We start from the raw sequence: 20,683 nt of genomic DNA, 5'->3' as shown, positions 1-20,683 counted from the left end.
CCTCATTTAAAAATTCATGTCTGCACATGTTCTGACCAGAAGTGATTCTGGGAGCACCCAAGTCTAAATAAAGCAACTTAAATGTGCTTTGTAAGATTTTCCCTTTGCATGATTTACTGTCATCTTTACACACATTAATTAATCAACCACTTCTGTAGAATATATAGAAACAAACAAAATAAAGTCTTTGGATCATACAAACCAGAAAACACAGGTTTTAGTTCAGTTTATCAGTTACAATTTTGTATATATTAAAATATCCATCTTCCATACCACTTAATCCTGTTCAGGGTTGCTGGTTCCAGGGCAGGAAAGATCCTGGCTTGCTCACCTGGCCGTACATTTTTCTGTATATTAAAATATCCATCAAACCAATTTATTTTCACAAAAAATAAAAACATTGTAAAACTGTATTTATTTGCAATAAAAGAAAAATATTGCATGTTTCCACCAGTTCATGAAAATGATCCACATTTGGGATAAACTTTATTAAACAGCCTTCTGATCAGTCGTCATCCTCTTCATCGTGATGCGAGGCCGTTCTTGACTCATCGTCACTTCCCGTTTTTTCATCTTCGTCATCATCTGATGTGTCGGTATCCTCACTGGATTCATCCTCTTCAGGTACGCTGCAGACATTAATGATCGTTAAAAGTCCCAATAGTTGCAGCAAATACATGCTTGAAATGGTGCTTCTTTTAGCTCGATGTCAAGATTCTGTGTAAATGCAAATTCTACGTTTAAAACCTTCGTTCATATTCAAACTGCTTACCATGGACGTCTGTTCAGATTCATACATTCTAACCCGGAGTTGACGTCAAAAGGATCTGTGGACACGAAGCACAAATATCTTTCAATAATCACATCATTCCCTTCAACAGCAGAGCAACAAAACACACGAGGCGACGCTGCAGTAATTAGTGTGGATCCAGACTTCTGATTCATCTGCTCAGCGATTCGAACGGAGTTCAATGACTCAAAATCAAATGAAGGAAATGAAACAGAATGACAGTTCTGCCCGATCATCAGGCGGGATACAACACAGGCAGCACTCACAACACTGCTTGTAGAGTTATGACTCACAACTCGGTGACATTTATTTTTTTGATGCATTATATTACGCATGACTAATTCATAAGCTCCAAAGCAGTAATGAGGATAACCCTATTTCTCAAAATGACAAATTTGAAAGGATGAAAGACGACACATTTTGCACCTGAAATTGTTTTGTGGATTAAAATGAACAAAAAATAAAACAAAAACCCACATTAAAGTGAACCCCAGTTTATTTTTCCCCATTTTACCCAATTCCTCCTCCTCGGGTTTGGATGAGAGAAAGTCCTTCTCCACAGTCAGCAGCTCCTCCTCGCTCTGACACGCAGCGTAGCGGTCAAGAAGAACTCTGTTGAGTTCCAGGAAGACTCTCCCCCATTTGAATTTCTTTAACAAGAGCACGGCCAGTTCCTCAAAACCTGAAATGTCAGAATAGGAAGTTACGCTTTCATTGCTGTGACTCAGTATGTGTGAAAAATAGCTGACGGGAGCTTCACCCTCACCGACGATGCAGAATGTGGCGGCAAAAGCCTCCACGCACGATAACTTGCACGGCTTGCCGTAGTTGACGGGATTTGCCGCGACGAGGTAGGGCAGCAACCTGGGATGACTCCCGACCATCTTATTGAAGGGAGTCTCCTCCAGTTTGGCCCAGGAACAATCGATGACTGCTAACCCGCTCTGGGCCACAATCTCTCTGTATGACGGGGTGTAAAAAACATAGTTTTAACATTTTAATACAGTGAGAGGATTTTAGTAGAATAAAAAATTCAAATACAGTTTTTCATCAAGACGCAAAACAACAATAAGGATCTTGTGGGATTTAACCACACATAGCAATAAGGTGCTTATTTATAAGGGGTCACAGAGTTTGAATAGATGAGTTGTAATGGAAACAAGGCAACAAACCTGTCTGCCGGCGTCACATACTTCGTCCCCATTGGACTCAATATGAGCCCATTAAATCTCTGACTGAGACGCAGGTTGCGTACAAAGCCCTTTCGGACCAACTTTCTGCCGGTGCAGCGTTTGGGATCGCAGTGACCCAACTCCCACATGGCGAGCGGACACGGCAGTTTCACCTGCGCAGCCTCTGCTCCCTCCTCCACATGAAGACTGGCTGAAAGACACAGAGACATTGAACAAACCTCAGGGCGAGAATTCTTTGTTCAACCTTTTTTGACTCCCTTGTTGGGCTCCGTCAGCTGCTAAATGATGTGCTGTGCTCACTAATGTGTATCTAGTCATGAAAACATCAGCTTTATCCATGAGATTTTCTCTGAAGCACTTTAAAAATCCTTTGACAGGAGTGGATAAGCCACTGATTCAAGGTCTGGGCCTTTCTGTGGGGAGTTTACATGTTCTCCCTGTGTCTATGTGGGTTTCCTCCCACAGTCCAGAAACATGCATGTGATGTTATTGGTGACCCTATACAGCCTCTAGGAGTGAATGTGAGTGTGTGTGGCATTTGTCCTGTGATGGACTGGAGACTTGTCCAGGGTGAATCCTGTGCAGCAGAGAAGATGGATGGATAAAGGTGCAGAAATAGTAAACTAAATGTATTACTCGCCCACAAAGAGGGTCTTTTTGTTTCAGTAATTCAGCAGACAAAGAATTTCAATAACTGAATTCCAGCTTTGGTAGTGTTAGTGTACTATTACACAGAAATAAAACCGACCAATAAAACCTTTAACTAAACAGCTGAAAGACACTTTGAGTTGAATAGAAATGAATTACCTTCAAAAGCAGAGTGCATTTCTTCCGTGAAGGCCTCTAAAGACTTCCCTTTGGTTTTATGCCGCTTATCCTTGCCCTTGTTGTCAGGACGCACAAACTTGCCTTGTTTCTTTCGCCCCATGTTGTTTCTCAGTTAGTTTGATCCAGGGGTTAAATAAACTGAGCTGACATTAGCCAGCTAGCTTTCACAGTGACACCTGCGTGTGCGCACCACGGGAAAACTTCACCACACGGCTCCTGTCTGTGCGTACGACGTCAACGACTTCAAACATCTAGTCTCAATTCAGCTATTGCCATTTTATGCTTGTTATATAGTAGTTTTATAGATTTAAAAACCGAGATGAAAGAGTATTTACTTGTCGTATCGTGGGACGCGTGCAACGCCGTCTGCACACGGCGCATGCGCACTGTTTGTTTTCATCACGTGACCGGTCACCTGACAAAGAGTAAAACAGGAAATGAGACGATAAATGTCAGTAGAAATCAACAATGTTGTCTTTCTGGAAGAAAATGTCTGGAATATTAAGCGTGTGGACGGTGTGTTTGTGTCTCTTGAGTAAGTATTTTGCAGTCAGAGTTAAATAAACGACATTTTGCGCTGCGGTTTCTCTCTAATCCATGTTTTTAACAGTAAACAACGTGTTCGCCGGTAAAATGAAGATTGTTGAAGAGCCAAACACTTTCGGGTACGTCGATTAAAAGCCATCCCCTTAAATTATAAAAGCTATTGAACCTATAACTCTTTGTGACTGATATTCTCTGTGCTCAGGTTGAATAATGCATTTGTGGCTCAAGGAAGCAGATTACAAGCTAGAGTGAACCCATCACCAGTGTCTGGTAAATGAACTCATTCATTTGCTTATGGAGACCAACTATAGCAGCTTGTTGCAATCATCCACTGAACTCACAATATCAATATTATTGTCCTCAAGGTCCAAAGCATCTTCATCGGCTGGCTGGGAAGTGTTTCAGTCTCACAGAGTCTATGTAAGTATTTAGAATGAAATTAAAATATCATTCTATCTCCATGTTGCATTGATGTATGTTTAATCATCCGGCATTATTCATTTGCAGGTACAAATATGAATTCTGTCCATTCCACAACATCACTCAACATGAGCAGTCCTTTCGGTGGAACGCTTACAGTGGGATACTGGGGTAAGACAACAACCATATCAAGAAATACTTCTGCTGCAACTCATTTTTAATCCACACAGTGTCTATTCAAAGGACTGTGAGTGAGCTTATTTAAGCAGAACGGCTTTGTGTGTTCCGGTTCAGGGTCTGGCAGGAGTGGGAAATAGCAAACAACACTTTCACTGGTATGTGGATGAGAGACGGTGATGCTTGTGGGAGCAGAAACAGAGAAACAAAGGTAAAACAATATATATAATTAAAAATAATAGAATTCAGTAACTCCAATCGGCTACTTTTAGATAATATTCACACAGATAGTGTTGGTCAAAGGTAAAAAGGTGATCACATTCATCATGTTGGTCATCAACTTAATATGAATATCAAGATTTATTTAATAGTGTGCGCTCTAAACGTGGCGTGTCCTTCCTCTGGATTTCTCAGGTGATTCTGGTGTGTGGCACAACCAGCAAGCTTTCCCAAGTCTCCGAGCCCAGCACCTGTGTGTACTCACTGACCTTTGAGACTCCACTTGTTTGCCATCCACATTCTCTTTTAGGTGAGGCGAAAGATAAAAGCTTTGGTCAGGTGGGTATGTCGGCGGCAGTCGTAACCCTCTGACACTTGCATGTTGTTTTTAAGTGTACCCAACTCTGAACGAGCAACTACAAGAGGAGTGGGACGAAGCAGAGCAGGCTCGCTATGAAGGTCTTATAACTGATCAGGTGAGAACTTATTTGAGGAATAAGACAGTACCGACTGGTTTGAATGTTGTCATTTTATGAGATGCCACTTTAAAAGTTATTTATTGTAGTTGTGCGGTCATCTAAACACTATTTCATTAGTGTATTTGTATACTGTTGTTTGATCCCAAACTAAGACAATTTTCTGTCTTCGCTGTAGGGATATAACAATCTACTGAGGGATATTTTTGGCGATGCCGGACTACTGAAGAGCCAAAAAGTGAAAGTCGATGAACCAGAAGCTGCAGGAGATGCAGAAAAGCATACCTCATTACAGAAATGTACAGAGGTTTGTATTTTAATCCAGCAAAGTTTTGTCTTAAAATCAAACCGAAAAAGGTGAAGTTATATATTTGTATTCTTTCATATGTATTTTTCTGCAGGATTACCAGAAACAAAGTGAAGAGATTAAGAGGCTACGTGCTCTCCTTACTCAGCACAATATTCCTTACACTACAAAGCCAAGTAAGTAAACTACATTCATGTAAGTCCCAAACACTTTAGGCATTGTGTGTTAACATTTGTGCTTGTTGCATGTGACAGATGAAGAGAAAGGCGCTGTGAGCGTGACAGTGAAGGATCAACACTTGAGAGGAGACACCGGTCTTTTTGATCAGCTGTGAAAATCACCAGGACCAAGTTACAATCTCGTACAGATCACCGACTTGAATGTGAGAATTGTGACAGACCCTGATGGGATGAAAACTGCTGTGACTGAGTCTGATGGGACCACATCTTATATTCAGTATGAAGAACACTTTTTTGAGAACACTTTTTACCAAAAACAATCAATTCGTTTTGCATGGATCATGTGGGGTTATTAAAATTTTGGATATAATGTGCTACTTATTAAAAGTCTTTTCCTTTCTATTCCTACTTATTTTTTTATAAAAAACTATTATTTTGCAGTGTATGAACGTGCAGGGCTGCATGAAAAGTACCTCCACCTACTCAATGTCAATACATTTTCAAGGAAATGAAAAGTTGGACATTTCTGAAGCAAAAAAGTTTTTGTTAGATCGATAAAGTGTTTGGTGCCAGAGGGGAAGCACAACATGCACGATCAGGCGATGGGTGACACATCTGGCAGAACGGATCAATGTAAAGCTGCTCAGATGAGCACAGCCTGGCACGCTGGCAGGACAGGACTGATGGGGCTTCGGTTGAAGTTCAGTCCTTTATATTTGGCTGCATTTATTGAGGAAGTGAAGTCATTGGCATTCACTTCATTTTCCTTCCTCTGCGTTTGTAACCTGGAATTTATTTCAAAACATTTTCATTGATATTATACTCAGACACAGCTACCCAATTCTGTTTAAATCTTTACCTTCCTGTGACATCGGGGATGCGACCCCTGAACAACTGGAGCGATACAACATTTATAAAAATATGTGAAAGTTGAATTCTGTGCACAATCGCAGTACTCACTGTGTTTCAAAAACAAAAAAAGCTGTACAAAATGATTCAGACAAATCAACAGTTAGGAGCATATATATATATATATATATATATATATATATATATATATATATATATATATATATATAAAGCATGTCTGGGACATGAACGGGTCGTTTACATTGTGTTTTTGTCAAAACAAAACATGCTCCTCTGGATTACAGCGGGAGTGGATGGGAAAAGGTCTTCACTTCAGGGACTGCTCTCACTCTGGGCCTCGACACGCACAAACATGTCTCGACTACAAACATTCCTGAGACTTACCTCCAGAGGTCTCCTGGCTTCCCGTTTCACCTTGAGGAACCACATTTGCCTTAAAATATCAGTATGTGTAACATTAAAACTGGACTGCTGCACATTTCAGTGTGGTGGAATGGGGGAAAGTTGTAAAAAGCAGTTTGACTTTGAAGAGAGACTGACCCTGGATGATTGCTCACCTTTATTAGATGACCTATCTGCCTACTTACCAGGCACCGATATGAAAAATATCAACCTGCACAGTTTATTTAACATGTGAGTTTCCCATAAAACTTTGAGTCCAGGCTGGAGGAGTTGAGGGTCAGGAGAAGAGCTGGATCACTTCTCTGGCTCTGTGCGCCCTCTGCTGGACGGCTGTGTCCTCTGGCGCCTGTCCCGACTCCTCCACCAGCTTCAACCCCTTCTGCACGGTGGTGTCTTTCGCTCCTCCACGAAGCCCCTCCAGATACTGCAGCAGGATGGAGAACTTCTCATCTGGAACCTACAAAGAAGAATATAAATTCATCTCATGGCAACTACAGTCATGTCAAATGAAAGATGAATTTCCCCACAACTTGTCATATAAAGACTCACTACAGGTATTTAATCAGGAGCTGAGGAGTTAAGCTCTTTACTATCAGGCAACTCTGAAGGTTAGTTTTACCTTTTCACAGTCGAACATGTGCTGCAGTAGCCAGGTCTGCCGGGTCTTCTGAAATCTCCACGCCGAACGGTTATCAGCCCAACTGCACAGAAAACAACGTGGGAAGGTTGTTGGAGGTTCTTTACTCCACACAGCAGACACTTTTTAAGGGGCTAAAATATAAATAAAGTGGAAATAGTCACAACAGCCCAGAAAATGCTTCCCCAAACAATATCACACCGCCTCTGTTTGACTTGCTCACTGTACTTTGTCCTCATCAAGTCATCACAGGAATCCTCCTCGTCATGTGATCCGGGACCTTGAACAGAGGCTCTTCCTACCATGTCAGGTAATCCAAGGCCTGCTGGGATGCACTGGTTCCTTCGGTCCTCTGAGGCGTTTCTCCTGCTTCTTTAAGCCTCTTCTTCTCCTCCTTCTTCAGAATCTTCTTCATCTTCCTCTCCAGGACCCGCCTCTCCTCGGGGCTCAGGTCCTCTTCCTCTGCCTCATCAGGCTCCTGAGGAGCGCTGGGCGGATCTGAAATCTGTCACACCAACGCAACAGCTCGGTTATTTTTAATCTGACCTTCCATTTTATTCTTTCAGAAAAAAAAAAAAAAAAAAAAAAAAAAAAAAAATCACACAGTGACTAATAATAATACTTATTTGGGGATTTTTCTATAAACTGATTTCGACTAAATGTTTAGCTAGTGAGTTAAACTGCTCAGTTTCTTTATGATCTTAAACATTTTTGGAAAAGAAACAAATTAAAGTTTGCTGTTTCTAAAAAAAAATCTGCTCTAATAGGTTAAAATGAGACGTTAACTTCCCCTTGGTGAAAAGAAGCAAAAGTGAAATGCATCTTCTAGGTCTGAATGGCTTCCTGTCGCTCAGCCGCTCGGAGGGACGTTTCCTGTATTTGCAGGCTAATCGGGGCACCCTCCTCACAACCAGAGCAGCAAACGTCACCATGCTGCTGGTTTCCTCAGTGCAATCACACGCAAGAAATAACACGCAACACTTCCACAAAGCTGGGTGAAACTTGTTAAAAACAGCTTTTATCTTCCAATTTGTCAAAAGAATAATTAATGTTTTGCAAATAATTCCTTAAAGCCTGCTCCAGGGAGAGCTGTTGAGCAAAATGAAAGCCGTCACCCGGCTGGAGACTGAAACCACAGACACACCTAAAGGCTATTTTCTCTCTCAGGGGAAGTTTGACAAGGGGCGCAGTATACTCAGGTTTAACGGACCTCGGCTCCACTGATGTAAAAAAGAAAAAGAAAAAAAAGAGAGAGGGAGGGGAGGAAAGGGTTTTGATCACATGGTCAACGAAGTCATTGTGAAGGCATGCCATCAGGGCAGTGCCCACACAGACCGGAGGAGCTGCTGAGGCGAGGAGCTGCTGAGGCGAGGAGCCGCGTCCATGCAGGCAGCATCACTCTCGGGGTTTGGAGTCGATCAGGATCGCCGGGCCCGAGGAAACAAAAACACACCGGCGAGTGGGTGACGAGGGCAGAAATGGTAAGTGGAAACATGTGTTTGCCCCGAGCAGGCAGTTCCTCAAAGCGGAGCGGAGGAAAACTTAACGGCCGCAGAACTGCTGAAAGACCTGAGGTCTGAAGTTTTTCTCTCAGCTGTGAAGTTACTTGAGGAGGGGGATGTATACTGAATGACTGATTCAAGCTGAACTGTGATCAAAGCAACATAAAAACAGCTGATTGTGAAGTTTCCACAGTTTGTTTTGTCCACAGGAACAGCAGCAGATGACAGAACCGAGATAACGTGACTGACAGGATTGAAGTGTTTAAATATTAATCAGGGGCTGTTTTCTGTTTTCATTTCCAGTCGGTTCACAGCACCAGCTCGCCTCCCACACACATCAACGTCACACCGTGGGATGCCTCCACCGCGGCAGACATCAACTCCACCGCGGCGAACACCTCCACGCCTGCTTCCTCTGCGCTGGAGGAGATCGGAGCGAACAACATCATCTCCAGGTGCAACAACGTGTACAGCCTGATCGCCGCCGTGGGCCTGCTGGCCGGCTGCTTCCTGCTCTACAGCTTCATCCAGACCTACCGGGCGCACCGGCGGCTGGCGTGGCTGGACTGCCTCCTCTGGGTCTTCTGCGGCGTCCAGCTGCTGCTGCTGCTGCTCTCGCTGCACGCCGTGGCCCACAGGCCCTACTACCTGAGGGCCGGCGCTCTGGGCTGCGCCGCCCTCTCCTTCGCCGTCAACGTGGCGTCCCTGTGCGGCCTGCTGGTCCTGGTGCTCATGGCGTACGTCCTGACCCTCGACCCGCCGTCCCACGCCCTGCTCAGGAAGCCCCGGGTGTGTGCGGCGGGGGTCGTTCTGACCTCGGTGCTGATCTCCCTGCTGCTGGCGGGGCTCCGTGGGCCCAGCGCTGGCTTGGAGGAAATAATCAACTGTTCAGTGGATCCGGTCCAAGCCGGCGTTTCATACGCAGCTGCTAAGCTGTGCACGGTGTTTCTGGTTCCCTACATCTTCCAGCTGGGACTGCTGGTCAGCGGCTGCGTCCGGCAGTGGCGGTCTAACGGACGCTTCCTGTCGGGCTCTGAGGAGGGTCCCATGTTCCTGACGGTCACTGCGGTCATGTTCCTCTGCCTGCTCTTCCACAGCGTGGTGCTGGTGAGCGCAGCCCAGCAGGGGGGCGGCGGCGAGCCCAGCCACGGCCAGCGGGCGCTGCTGAGCGTGGCCGAGTCGGCGCTGTTCTCGGGGAGCGCCGTCAGCCTGGTGCTGGTGCTGCTCATGCACCGGCCGTGTCGGGAGAGTCTGCACGGCGTGCTGAGGCAGCTGAGGGACTGCTGCCGGAGCCCCGGCCGCACGCAGACTCACAGGAACATCATCGCCCCGCACATCGAGATCACGGACACTCTGCAGGACATCGAATCCTAGAGCTCCGGGGAACCTCGGACTGCGCACAAATTCCCTCAGAATGCTTTTTTGTTGGTGTAAATATTCTCACCGACGAGCATTTTCCTTCTACTACAGTGACTCCTTTTTATCTTAATCAACTAAACAGAAAAACGCTGTATATCGCTCAGAGACCTCATTGTCACTACAATAAAAGTAGTTCCAAGTAGGATGGTTATTGTTGCTATGTATTCAAAATAGAACAAGATTCTTATATAAAGAATATTGGCACAACTTCACATTATTCTGTTTGAGTTGCTTTTACCTTGTAAAAGCAGAAATTCCTATTTGATCACTGCACACCTCTGTGACTACAGTTATTCCACTTCTGGACGTCTCAGATCCGTTACTGGACACACCTCTTGGAAAAAGCCTCTGCTTGCATTTACACAAAAGACCATTGAGACAAAATCCCTGGAAAAACCTCATCGAGTCCCAGAAAGCCCAATAGGAAACACTGAGTGGAGGAAATTAAAGTCTTTTTTTTGCTGCTTTTAGGCCCAACACTGTCAAAAATATTCCCGCAATCACTTTAAATGCCAGTTAACAAACAAAAAGACAATGCAAGGTGCAAGAGGCAACTCTCGAGCTGGCAGGCAGACGTGCTCAAAACCACAAACCAAGCCGAGCTGCACAAGATGTTGAATGCCGGAACCTGATTCACCCTTGTACCCATTACCCCAGATTTCAAACAGCGCTGATGCCTGACGGGATGAATATGATAGAAAACCCACACCGATCAGATCAGCGTTGGGAATGGTTCAGACTGCACAAATCCTGACAAGTCATACCCAACAAATCTGAAAATGGAAGTTATTGACCTGGAAATGGCAAAAAAATTGTTGTTAACTGCCAAAATATTTCAATATTTATTATCATTCATGATTAACTGTGCAAGTATAAATGTTCAGAAGGTTTGTAACAAAAGCTTAAAGACCCCCAGTCACCGTTCAGCAGGTGTTTACTATAGGTGACTTTTAAATCGTTGGCTATTTTGGAAAATATCAATAATTTCTAAGACCATCAGGGTTTCATAATTAATTTTCAGGAAGCTGTGAAGCCTGAGTGCTGCCTGCAGGGACGTGGTAGCAGCAGGGCATGTTTCTAAAAGCAGCGGGCAATTACAACAATATTCTTTTAAAATAAACGTCATCGATTTCCTCAGAAGACATCATTAACAAGATCATATGTACAAAAAAAACAAAGACAACTCTGTTCTCATTCATTCAGAACAATCAAGAAAGATATTCACACACTGAGATGCATTCACTGACTATCAAATGTTGAATCTACGCCTCTTTACGTATGTCCTGCATTTCTTGCAATGGCAAATTTGACAGTTTTGCTCTTTGCCAATGAGTGAAATCAGGAGAAGAGGACATCACTCTGAAAGAGGAAATGAATGAAACAATAGGAACTAAGATCTATAGCAACGTAGAGGTTGAATAATGCCAACATCAGCTGAAAAAGAAACTGAATAAAAGACAAACATGTTCGCACGCTCCACAATTCTTGTTGCTAATAACTCCAGTGAACTCCAAAATGACAGTCTGCCACGGCTATCTGCAAATCATTTCAAAGAACATCTTTTCTTGAAGAACGGAAATTACATTTTCAAAACTCAAAGATTATCTGGAAAAACAGTTTTACAGTTCACTACAACACTGCAAAAGCTCACATCTCTTCCAGAATAGTTCACTCAGGCCTCAAAACTAAATGCCTTTCCCACATAAACAGTCAGTGCCCTCAAAATGCATCCTTCCTTCGGCATTGTTTAAGCACTGCGAGCCAAAATATTTACATGGTTTCAATGGCAGAAGACGTCAAAATGTCCCTTTCTCAGTCTCAGTCCAGTCCTTCATTCACACTGGTTACTGTGCTCATTTCAAACAGAAAACAATTGTGTATAAAACTGAAGGGAAAAAAGGATTTTCCAGTAAGTTTCAAGAAAAGAGCCAAACCAATGGAGAAAACCGGTAATACAGATTCCTCTACAGCTCCTGTACCAGATTCGTTTCCCCCGTATGTTTCATATCAGAAAAGAGAGACCAATAAATCTCATGCATGGATCCTCTGCAAAGGAATTTCTACATCCAAGAACAGTCTGCACATTTACTCCTTACCTTTCTCCCACAGGCATTTAGACTCTTCTTAAATAAACAATGCACAGACTCAAAATACTGTTCACATTGTATGATCAGGCTCATTTTGATAATTAAATGAAGGAAATCTCAATAAAATGCAGGTCTAAAGAGGGTTTAGCACCCTGTTAAAGGTCACAAAATCATTTATTATGCAAAACAAGCTTTTATTGATCTGAGCAAAGAATATTCTTTATGAAAGTTTATAAGTCGCACCACAGCCGTCTAATCACAAAAACTATCCTCATGACATCCAGTCATTTTTATTACCAGTCCATGACAGGTCCAATACATGGTGTATACACACACACACACACACACACACACACACACACACACACACACACACACACACACAAAATTTGGAGAGAAGAATTTTTTGAACTTTGTGAATGAATTGAGGAACCCGGAGAAAGCCCAGGGAGGAACAGGGACACTGCAGAGACTCGATCTGGGAAATTTTCACTGTGATGTGAAAACACTAACCACTACACCACCATGTGGCCTTCCTGATAAAATCTGATACAAACAGAATATTCATCAGTTGATATTCATACCTCTACTTCTGCTTCCTGTGTCTCCTCAGTCTTCTGCTTTTTCCTGCGCTTCTTTCCATTTTTCTGTTTTGTGTCATCTTCTGCAGTATTTACAGGTGGAATCTGCACTGGTGCCTCCTGGATGAAACACAGAGTGATGGTGTGAGCGTTTTCAGGAAAAGTTGATTCAAAAAACAGGTGTGGGTGTTGAAGGTTGTGTTACTGTTGCTACAAACCTCTATGTCTATCTTTTTCCTCTTCTTCCTCACTTTATGGTCTGTTGTTTCTTCGACTGGAATCTGAGCTTCTTGTGACTTCAGCTTCTTCTTAGGTGGAACATTTAAATGTGACTTCGAAGATTTGTCCTTGGCCATTAGGTCCTGTGTTTTACCTGTGAAGTGAACATTAACTGGTTGTAATTATTTGTGGGGAATAACAGAGAGATAGCAACAAAGAGATAGTGACATTAAAGAGTGAAACATGGAGATTGAGGAAGAGAAGAAGCTCAGTGTGGAGAGCAGGTTTCACATAAAATCAGCTTAGTAGCAGAAAGGTCTGCCTCATCAACACAGCACTGACACAGGCACAATGTTTACTAGAAAAGCTACATCTGCTGCACGAGCTCTCGTGTCCCATGCCGCCCATGCGGTGAATAAATAGAGAAACACACAATAAAACTGTTTTTTATGCTGTCACGCAAAACCAATAAAGCACTAAAACAAACTGGTGAATAAATCGGGATTTCTAAAGGGTTGGTCTTTCTTATAATGTTAAACTGACCTGAACAGGAATAAAAACGTGCACAAGCATTGGAACTCCACCCGGAAGTGTGCGCGCTGAGGTGACGTGTGATTGGATAAAAATATCAGTGTTGTTTCTGATTGGCCAGCGAAAGAGACTACTTCAGGGACCGTCGGTGAAAAAAGGTAAAATTGTAAGCACAGTCCGGAAATAGTTAGATTTTCTCCATTAACTTGTCTGTTTCGGGAAACAGAAATTAAATTCTCAAGACAACAGGGACAAACTTCCAAAGTGCTTGATAAATTCTTCCCAACAGAAATGAATTTCTCTTTCATTTCATCAAATTGCAAATGTATCACTAAACTTCACAATGTCTCAAAACATCTTCATTCCATAGTTAGATTATTTGATATATTCTATATATTTGACAGGGCGTTATTTAAATAAAGTGAAAATATTTTTCACTGTAATTTTGCTGAAGCGGAACATATCTTCGTTCCGCTGTTGCGCCGGAAGAAGATCGGCGTTGCACCACGATGTGTTACATGACCTGACGATCAAGGATCTTTCCCCCAGAAAACTTGTCTTTCTTCGACCTGCTGCTGTTTTGTTGTAAAATGACCAGTTGACCAGAGATGTCGGTATCGATAGGACGCGTTTTCGGCGGCGTGAGACGAGCGGGACTGTTCCTCCAGAGCGCCTCAGCAGCCGGGAGGTGAGAGTGAATCATGCTGGATTAAAGAAACATGTTGACTGGAGCTGTGGCTCTGTGGACTACAGCCACTGCAATCTGATACTGTAGCTTATAAAAAACATTTTATGGTTACATAATTGATCCTGAGATACATGAACTGGGTGTGTGAAACTTTTTATGATATTAAAGGGTTGAATTGATTACTGATTACTTAGAGTACTGTCTTCGGGATCTGTCTCGAGATGGCATAATCTCAGGGTTCTATCTGTATAATGTGCTCGTTAGGTTAACTGGTGACTGTAAATTGCCCTTAGTTGCTATCAGTCTTATTTATCCAAGTGAGCTGATTTTAATATTTTATCAGTGACACTGTCGATTCTTCTTTTTGGCAGAACTCTCCAAAATGCCCGGTCTCTAGCAGTGACCTCTCACATGTCAGCCCGTTCCAAGGCACCTGCAGATGAGGAGGAGCAGCAGCAGCTGGACGAGCCCATCAAGTTCTCCACAAGCAAAGCCAGCCACAGGACCTGGAGGGTGGACAGATCCATGGGGAGCCAGTACGAGCGGCCCTGGTGGAAAGTGCTCCCCATCAGCCTGGTTTTCACTGGCTTCATTCTCTGGTGCGTGTTCAGAGACGAGACTGATGTTGATTCACAGCTGGAGAAGGAGCTGTATGACCATATACCCGGCCTGCTCTCAGACGAAGAGGAGGCGCAACTCCAGAATAAACCCTCTTAACTCTTGGAACTTCACATGTATATAGTCAACTTGTATTTATTGTGAAATGCGTCTCTAAACAAAGTAATTCTGAATGTATGGAGATGAAAGCAGTGCACACTGCTTTTTATTAAATGTCCATTGTAATTAAATATGGAGCTGAACATGCATTTCAATATTTGATTACATTTGAGGGCTAACTTTAGAAATGCTAATACAGTGCAATTGGCACAAGAAGCTATGGCACCTGGTTGGCAACAGCTGATTTACAGCCCATTTTAACTTCAAACAAAAATCGACAACTGTTTGAGGTAGCGGAAAGTTTATTTACAGCACAGGAAATCCTATGACATGCACACACAGGATTGAATGGTACAGATCCACATGAGGCAGAGGAGTATAAATGAGGGGCATTGCAGCCACAGCCCGGTGTCTGGGAGGAATCTTTAGAAGACTCTCCCAAACCTGAACCCTGTCAGTAATAACTGACCCAATTTCAGACAAGCCCCTCAAACACAATGTGGAAACCTGAGAAAGGGAAGTGGAATAGTCCGATTTGAGCATTTACAGAAATATGAAGCTCTACAATGAACAGGATAGGACAAATCATGTGAAATGGTAAAGTACAAAAAGAAAATTCCAGATTCTACAAATAAATCAAGTGGAACACATGCTGGTAATTCGAGATCTACAAAACAAAAACCCCCAGTCATTCCCACATCCCCCCACTAAAAAGATAAAACCCCTAATTAGCATTTATGCACGCTCTCCCCTGATTCGCCTGGCCAGCTGGATGTCCTTGGGCATGATGGTGACCCTCTTAGCATGGATAGCGCACAGGTTGGTGTCCTCAAACAGTCCAACCAAGTAGGCTTCACTGGCTTCCTGCAAAGTTGGAAAGAAAACTTTAGCAAGATGCCCAAAAACTCTCAAATTGCACATTACAAAGTATAAGAGCTCTAACCTGGAGAGCACCAATGGCTGCACTCTGGAAACGCAGATCTGTCTTGAAGTCCTGGGCGATTTCCCTGACAAGACGCTGGAAGGGCAGCTTCCTGATCAGCAGCTCAGTGGACTTCTGGTACCGACGGATCTCACGCAAAGCAACAGTACCAGGCCTGAAAACAAAGTCGTAATTAAACATAAGGGGGAGGAATAGAAAATAAAATCCTGATCTGTGACTTAGTTTCCAGTCAGTCCTCCTGAGCAGGACCAGCAATGTGATGCGCCTACCTGTATCTGTGGGGCTTCTTCACTCCGCCTGTGGAGGGCGCACTCTTCCTGGCCGCCTTGGTGGCCAGCTGCTTCCTCGGCGCCTTTCCTCCGGTGGATTTACGAGCGGTCTGCTTGGTACGAGCCATTTTTCAACTAAAGATCTGGAGGGAAAAAAGAAAAAAGGACCAAAAGTCATCAAACGAGTCTCTTGAGCTTAATGCCAGGCTGTAATGGCTGAGCGGCATCAGGGAAACAATTCAGCCTGCTGCCGCCCAAACAGACCCATCACCCACTCCCCATCAACATGGAGGGGAAATGTGAGAGGAATCGCACTGAATCCGGATGAAAATAAATCTACGCCAGATCGCGGCATAGCTCACTTTTCAGCAGTGAATCGGTCTACGGGGAACTCCACTGACCGGCCTCCGCGCCGCCGGCCGTGTGAATGAGTCAAAAGTGAACACGGTGTGCGTGTGTATACAAACGGCTGTAAAGCCGCGCCTCCATTAAGCTTCAGGGCACACACACGTTTCTGTCTCTAATTTAAAGCTAGCATCGTCGGCTGCAAAATGGCGCCAGCGTTTCCCCCCACAGCCGACAAACCAAAACAAAGGCAAAGAACAATTTCAAAAATATCCCCAATCGCCGATTTACACTGGCTAAGCGTCACTATATGATGAAAATGTTTAATCAAGTTCGCATAAACTCGGCTAACAGTTAGCTCGTGGCTATGGCGCGCTCGGTTTTGTTACCATAAAACATTTGGCACCAAACGAAAATTTTAACGTTTTTACTTACTCCTAAATACGATGAAATACGTCGTCGAACTCATTAAGATCCAAACTAAGTCTATCAGACTACATAAATAAGTGAAAAAACAAAAATCGTACCTTTTGTAGTCTCTTGGAAACCCCGATGAAGCTCTGTCCCGTGCTATTTCGTTAGTGAGCCGGAGGGAGGAGGCTCCTCTATTTATAAGCGGAGTATAAGTCCCGCCCTACAGCTCACGTGATTGGTCTGACGCATATTTCTGGTCAGATGTGATTGGTTCAGAAAAGAAGGCGGACTCTCTGCCTCTACGTTTGAAGTGGAAAGAAGCAGAAGGGGAATTTAACAAATGTAGTTTGCGCGAAATCTACGCGCCTAAAACGACCCCCAACACCAACGTTTGGGCCCATTCCCTTAATGTTAACCAAATGTTTCACCTTGTACGCTGAGTAATTTATTATCGCCTGATAAAACAGGCAAAACATCCTTTAAGGATTGTCTCATTTTATTATAACAAGGAAGAAATCATCATCACATGCCGTGTTCGCTCCATTAAAATACAGAAAATAGACGGTTGAAACGATTCGAAAGAATCCTACACGTCCCTCGTGTTATTTTTAAGCAATGTGTCAATTATTTTCCTAAATACAACGCTTTTTGTATTTCTAAGTCACCTAGACACATCTTTATTGTAATCTCAAAAGTCAGTGGATATTCAGTCTTAAGTATTCTTCGTTTGTAAGCGTTTTCATATCCCATTGTTTGTTTTATTTATTTTATTTCATTTTTTCGAGTAGTTGACGTCAGAGTGCGTGGAACTTCCGGACGTTGGTAAATGTGTTCTAGACGGAATGAATTTCGGGTGGCACAGGTGGTGAGTCGCTTGTAACATATTTTGGAAACTGACTTGAACTAGAAAAGGAATTTTAACATGTTAGAGAGTTCACGGTGAACGTCTTCAAACTTTTTTGGGTCTTAGGTAAACCGAAAGGAGAATTTCCAGCATGTCTCAGAGTCTGTAACCGATTTGGAGCCTTTCAGGTTAAACCTCGCAGAATCAGCATGAACGAGCAGAAACTGATGTTTATAGGTACTTTTTCACGTTTTGCACGCTTAAATCTGAATTACTTACTTTTAGAAGTCCCTGGCTAAACTCAATGAAGGGTTGTTTTGATTATTTACAGCTGTATGTCAGCATTTGTCCACAATATTTGTGTATCTGTAAGAGACACTCCTCCTGTGATTCCTTCTGTATTCAACAGACATTGAACCTAAATCCAATCCCCCGGCTTCAGCTGAAGGTGGAGCAGAGAGGCGACTCTGGAATCGCAGCGACAACACCTTCAGATTTAACTTCTTCACCGACAGCTCTCCAGCACCTCTTGAGAAAACCCCTCCGTCTGACAGGATCGAGCAAAACACAAGCCGGATATCTTTCACAGGGCAGGGCTCTTCTTTCGCCTTCAACTTTCAAATCCCTGCTGAGACGTCGGAAGAAAATATGGACACAGCCGAGAGTGCCCCTTCTTCTGGCAGCCAACAGAAAGTTCAGGAGGAGAAACCTTTTCCGCAGGAGGGAACCTCTCCATCTTCATCTGTACAATCAAAAGCAAAGAAGAAGAAGAAATCTGGAAAGAAAAAGCCATCGAGTCCAGAGCTGCAGAAGAAGCCGTCTGAGGAGTGTGAAGCCACTGAAGAGCCAGTAAGTGTTGAATGGAGTCCTTTATGTGGTGTCAGAGGACGGATCTTAATCATTATCCTTGCTGAATGTCTTTCAGAGTGCAGAGGAGCAGCTGAACAGGCAGCTCGACTGGTGCATCGAACAGCTGGAACTGGGACTGAGGTCTCAGAAGGCCACACCGAAACAAAGTGAGAGTTTTAACCTCATGCAGCAAACAGCATTTTGACATCTCACGAGCCAGCCTGTAGCTCCGGATGAAAGATGTGTGAATGTGAAAATGTGTGTGTTGCAGAGGAGGAGGCTTCCCGCGCTCTGAAGACGCTGCGCAGCTCCAAGGCCCCTCTGGTCAAGAAAAGACAGCTGATGAGAGCGATGACCGGAGACTACCGAAAAAAGATGGAGGAAGAGAAGAGCAAGCAGTTCAAGCTCATTCAGAGTGGTGAGTGGCTTCTGGCTTGTGCCCATTTCCGAAATAAAAACCTTTTAAAAGTGTTGCTTTTCATCTTATCGAGTGTGTGCTGAATCTGTGACTGACAGCCTTTCCTGTCCCTGACAGAAATGGCCTCAGCTCATGTCAAAGTTGCCTCAGATTCACCGAAGAAGTCAGTCTTCCACAGAAAGGCCGAGGTCAAAGGTCAGGCAGCAGGCGCAGAGGAGAGCGTGCAGACCGCTGCAGCGCCGACGCCGCAGACTGACGAGCAGACGCCGGACTTTGTCTTTGTTCCATCGAAGGAGGAGTTTCAGTTCAATTTTCTGTGATTTGCCTCCCTGAAGGAAAACGTCTGATGAAGCGGTTTGCTGGAATCCGTCTGATATGAACTGTATGCTGGTCACTGCTTTGCAGACACAAACCAACTGCATCAAAGATATCTGAAGAAAAACCATCAAACCAAAATAGTAAAACCTTCTATTACTTTTCTGGATTAACTTCTTTTAATAAAATGTTTTTTTGACGCTTTTGCTTGGAATGTGTTTTCTGTTCACTAATACACTTTCTTTTCAGTGGTTAATAGTTTTCCAGTGAAAGTGTAATTTCTCCTTCAGTTGCTGTTAATCTTTTTAATCTGGTGTTTCTTTCAAACAGAAAGTGATTTGATGGAAGAAGCCTGATAAATATTAAAATATCAGCAGTGAAAATTAGTTTTACTGATCACCCAAACACCAAAGACCTGCTGATAGATGTTAAGATGTATCGCGCTTCATCAGTTAAATGAAACTTCGGACTGACATGTATAATCATGGACACGTTCTGAAACATCCACCTTTTAAATGACACCCCGACTGCTTCAAAACCTTCGAACTGGACGAGACTGAACGGTCACAAACATTATGACTATTTGTTCAAAGTGTTAAGATTTTATGCAATGTCACTTTGTGGATATTTTGTGTATTTAATGCTGTTTTTGGTTTCATTATGTTTGGTTAAAAGCCTGGTTTTTGCTCCTTTCTGCCATCATTCAGTTGATGTGACTTACTTGCATCTCAAATTTGAGTTTTGTGTCCATCTCCGGGGTATTTATCATATGTTTAGGATTAGTTTTGCTTTCATTTCTCTCATTGTAGTTTTTCTTCATAGCTTTCATGTCACTCCTCCTCTCTGAGGAGTCAGGATCTCTGACTGTGAAACTGGAATATGTTATCTGAAATGTCTGCTGCTACTCAGATTTCTCTCTGATCTCAGTTTGTTGGTTGCTTTCTGTTTCTGTCCTTTGTTCTCTGAATCTGTATCTCCCAATTGAAGAAGCAGAAAGATACATCCTGTAATCAGTGCTTGCTCGTGTGGAAATGAATTGTTTTCTCTGTAAAGGTGCACCGAGGACTTTGACAAGAATCTTCAACCTCATCTCTGGAATGCTGGACGTCAGTACAAATATCAGTGACTGGTGGGATTAATATCTTAAAAATGAACATTCTTCCTAAATTCTGACATTCATTTTGTTGTCTATGTAAAAAATTGTTCATCAATTTTATCTTACAAACAAACAAAAAAAAAAAAATCCCAAGATTAGGTCTTATGTAAGTTTTACATCGTCATTTCAAAGCCATTCTTTGGACATATTGATTACTTCCTCATTGGAGACAGCAATGCCATTGTTATGACGAAGGTTTCTTTTTCCTTCCTGTGTGATTTATTTGTATTTGGGTCTGATGAACACAAGCTGAGACTGTGGATGGATGATAAAGGTGACGAAATATCAGTACAAGACTGGAAGGGGCCACAAAAGAAAGCTCAGAAACAAATAACAGCAATC

At 43.2% G+C, this 20,683-nt stretch overlaps 7 protein-coding genes across 8 annotated transcripts; 4 read left to right on the top strand and 3 right to left on the bottom strand.

Annotated features, from left to right (window-relative positions):
• Positions 1-396: 396 nt before the first annotated feature.
• Positions 397-3,185, bottom strand: tsr3 (TSR3 ribosome maturation factor). Its single transcript, XM_030098344.1, has 6 exons — positions 2,791-3,185; positions 1,963-2,173; positions 1,557-1,750; positions 1,305-1,472; positions 773-827; positions 397-629 (listed from the first exon to the last, which is right to left on the bottom strand). Exons 1-6 carry the CDS (start codon positions 2,909-2,911, stop codon positions 506-508), a joined length of 873 nt encoding a protein of 290 aa, XP_029954204.1. The 5' UTR covers positions 2,912-3,185; the 3' UTR covers positions 397-505.
• A 41-nt stretch (positions 3,186-3,226) lies between these two features.
• On the top strand, positions 3,227-5,537 carry gnptg (N-acetylglucosamine-1-phosphate transferase subunit gamma). The gene is made up of 11 exons (XM_030098340.1): positions 3,227-3,346; positions 3,422-3,476; positions 3,560-3,627; positions 3,723-3,777; positions 3,865-3,948; positions 4,072-4,165; positions 4,369-4,483; positions 4,567-4,649; positions 4,828-4,956; positions 5,051-5,132; positions 5,211-5,537. The coding sequence occupies exons 1-11, from the start codon at positions 3,280-3,282 to the stop codon at positions 5,288-5,290; spliced, it is 912 nt and encodes a 303-aa protein (XP_029954200.1). The 5' UTR covers positions 3,227-3,279; the 3' UTR covers positions 5,291-5,537.
• Positions 5,538-6,228: 691 nt separating this feature from the next.
• On the bottom strand, positions 6,229-13,437 carry chlsn (cholesin). Its single transcript, XM_030098356.1, has 6 exons — positions 13,396-13,437; positions 12,852-13,006; positions 12,637-12,753; positions 7,347-7,549; positions 7,027-7,108; positions 6,229-6,864 (listed from the first exon to the last, which is right to left on the bottom strand). Exons 2-6 carry the CDS (start codon positions 12,987-12,989, stop codon positions 6,685-6,687), a joined length of 720 nt encoding a protein of 239 aa, XP_029954216.1. The 5' UTR covers positions 12,990-13,006; positions 13,396-13,437; the 3' UTR covers positions 6,229-6,684.
• LOC115393351 (uncharacterized) lies at positions 8,178-10,145 on the top strand. Its single transcript, XM_030098327.1, has 2 exons — positions 8,178-8,525; positions 8,850-10,145. Exons 1-2 carry the CDS (start codon positions 8,352-8,354, stop codon positions 9,918-9,920), a joined length of 1,245 nt encoding a protein of 414 aa, XP_029954187.1. The 5' UTR covers positions 8,178-8,351; the 3' UTR covers positions 9,921-10,145.
• Positions 13,438-13,860: 423 nt separating the features above from the next.
• On the top strand, positions 13,861-14,937 carry uqcc4 (ubiquinol-cytochrome c reductase complex assembly factor 4). The gene is made up of 2 exons (XM_030098359.1): positions 13,861-14,071; positions 14,443-14,937. Exons 1-2 carry the CDS (start codon positions 13,992-13,994, stop codon positions 14,786-14,788), a joined length of 426 nt encoding a protein of 141 aa, XP_029954219.1. The 5' UTR covers positions 13,861-13,991; the 3' UTR covers positions 14,789-14,937.
• Positions 14,938-15,072: 135 nt separating this feature from the next.
• h3f3d (H3 histone, family 3D) lies at positions 15,073-16,929 on the bottom strand. The gene is made up of 4 exons (XM_030098360.1): positions 16,873-16,929; positions 16,001-16,143; positions 15,732-15,885; positions 15,073-15,652 (listed from the first exon to the last, which is right to left on the bottom strand). The coding sequence occupies exons 2-4, from the start codon at positions 16,126-16,128 to the stop codon at positions 15,524-15,526; spliced, it is 411 nt and encodes a 136-aa protein (XP_029954220.1). The 5' UTR covers positions 16,129-16,143; positions 16,873-16,929; the 3' UTR covers positions 15,073-15,523.
• A 693-nt stretch (positions 16,930-17,622) lies between these two features.
• On the top strand, positions 17,623-19,498 carry c8h8orf33 (chromosome 8 C8orf33 homolog). Of its 2 annotated transcripts, none has more exons than XM_030098342.1 (5): positions 17,623-17,840; positions 18,046-18,452; positions 18,529-18,619; positions 18,724-18,870; positions 18,988-19,498. In XM_030098342.1, the coding sequence occupies exons 1-5, from the start codon at positions 17,813-17,815 to the stop codon at positions 19,188-19,190; spliced, it is 876 nt and encodes a 291-aa protein (XP_029954202.1). In that variant the 5' UTR covers positions 17,623-17,812; the 3' UTR covers positions 19,191-19,498. The 2 variants fall into 2 exon arrangements, with proteins under 2 accessions (XP_029954202.1, XP_029954201.1); XM_030098341.1 differs by having other exon boundaries at positions 18,013-18,452; positions 18,988-19,495.
• Positions 19,499-20,683: the final 1,185 nt, after the last annotated feature.

The sequence above is a fragment of the Salarias fasciatus genome, chromosome 8 (assembly GCF_902148845.1).
Source record: "Salarias fasciatus chromosome 8, fSalaFa1.1, whole genome shotgun sequence".
Lineage (NCBI taxonomy): Eukaryota > Metazoa > Chordata > Actinopteri > Blenniiformes > Blenniidae > Salarias > Salarias fasciatus.
The sequence above is the reverse complement of the archived record's forward strand: the minus strand, read 5'-3'. Positions and strand labels throughout refer to the sequence as shown.

Excerpts from the sequence above, each read along its gene's own strand:
- tsr3 (XM_030098344.1), bottom strand. The coding sequence starts at position 2,911 with ATGGGGCGAAAGAAACAAGGCAAGTTTGTGCGTCCTGACAACAAGGGC. Across the intron at positions 1,751-1,962 it reads TATGTGACGCCGGCAGACAG|AGAGATTGTGGCCCAGAGCG; the intron begins GTTTGTTGCCTT and ends CCCGTCATACAG. Across the intron at positions 828-1,304 it reads ACCCGAGGAGGAGGAATTGG|ATCCTTTTGACGTCAACTCC; the intron begins GTAAAATGGGGA and ends TCGTGTCCACAG.
- gnptg (XM_030098340.1), top strand. The coding sequence starts at position 3,280 with ATGTTGTCTTTCTGGAAGAAAATGTCTGGAATATTAAGCGTGTGGACG. Across the intron at positions 3,628-3,722 it reads GAACCCATCACCAGTGTCTG|GTCCAAAGCATCTTCATCGG; the intron begins GTAAATGAACTC and ends ATTGTCCTCAAG. Across the intron at positions 5,133-5,210 it reads TCCTTACACTACAAAGCCAA|ATGAAGAGAAAGGCGCTGTG; the intron begins GTAAGTAAACTA and ends TGCATGTGACAG.
- LOC115393351 (XM_030098327.1), top strand. The coding sequence starts at position 8,352 with ATGCCATCAGGGCAGTGCCCACACAGACCGGAGGAGCTGCTGAGGCGA. Across the intron at positions 8,526-8,849 it reads GGGTGACGAGGGCAGAAATG|TCGGTTCACAGCACCAGCTC; the intron begins GTAAGTGGAAAC and ends TTTCATTTCCAG.
- uqcc4 (XM_030098359.1), top strand. The coding sequence starts at position 13,992 with ATGTCGGTATCGATAGGACGCGTTTTCGGCGGCGTGAGACGAGCGGGA. Across the intron at positions 14,072-14,442 it reads AGCGCCTCAGCAGCCGGGAG|AACTCTCCAAAATGCCCGGT; the intron begins GTGAGAGTGAAT and ends TCTTTTTGGCAG.
- chlsn (XM_030098356.1), bottom strand. The coding sequence starts at position 12,989 with ATGGCCAAGGACAAATCTTCGAAGTCACATTTAAATGTTCCACCTAAG. Across the intron at positions 7,109-7,346 it reads GCCTTGGATTACCTGACATG|TTGGGCTGATAACCGTTCGG; the intron begins GTAGGAAGAGCC and ends TTTTCTGTGCAG. Across the intron at positions 6,865-7,026 it reads ACATGTTCGACTGTGAAAAG|GTTCCAGATGAGAAGTTCTC; the intron begins GTAAAACTAACC and ends TCTTCTTTGTAG.
- h3f3d (XM_030098360.1), bottom strand. The coding sequence starts at position 16,128 with ATGGCTCGTACCAAGCAGACCGCTCGTAAATCCACCGGAGGAAAGGCG. Across the intron at positions 15,886-16,000 it reads AAGAAGCCCCACAGATACAG|GCCTGGTACTGTTGCTTTGC; the intron begins GTAGGCGCATCA and ends CTTTGTTTTCAG. Across the intron at positions 15,653-15,731 it reads CAGCCATTGGTGCTCTCCAG|GAAGCCAGTGAAGCCTACTT; the intron begins GTTAGAGCTCTT and ends CCAACTTTGCAG.
- c8h8orf33 (XM_030098341.1), top strand. The coding sequence starts at position 17,813 with ATGAACGAGCAGAAACTGATGTTTATAG. Across the intron at positions 17,841-18,012 it reads GCAGAAACTGATGTTTATAG|ACATTGAACCTAAATCCAAT; the intron begins GTACTTTTTCAC and ends TGTATTCAACAG. Across the intron at positions 18,620-18,723 it reads GAAGGCCACACCGAAACAAA|AGGAGGAGGCTTCCCGCGCT; the intron begins GTGAGAGTTTTA and ends TGTGTGTTGCAG.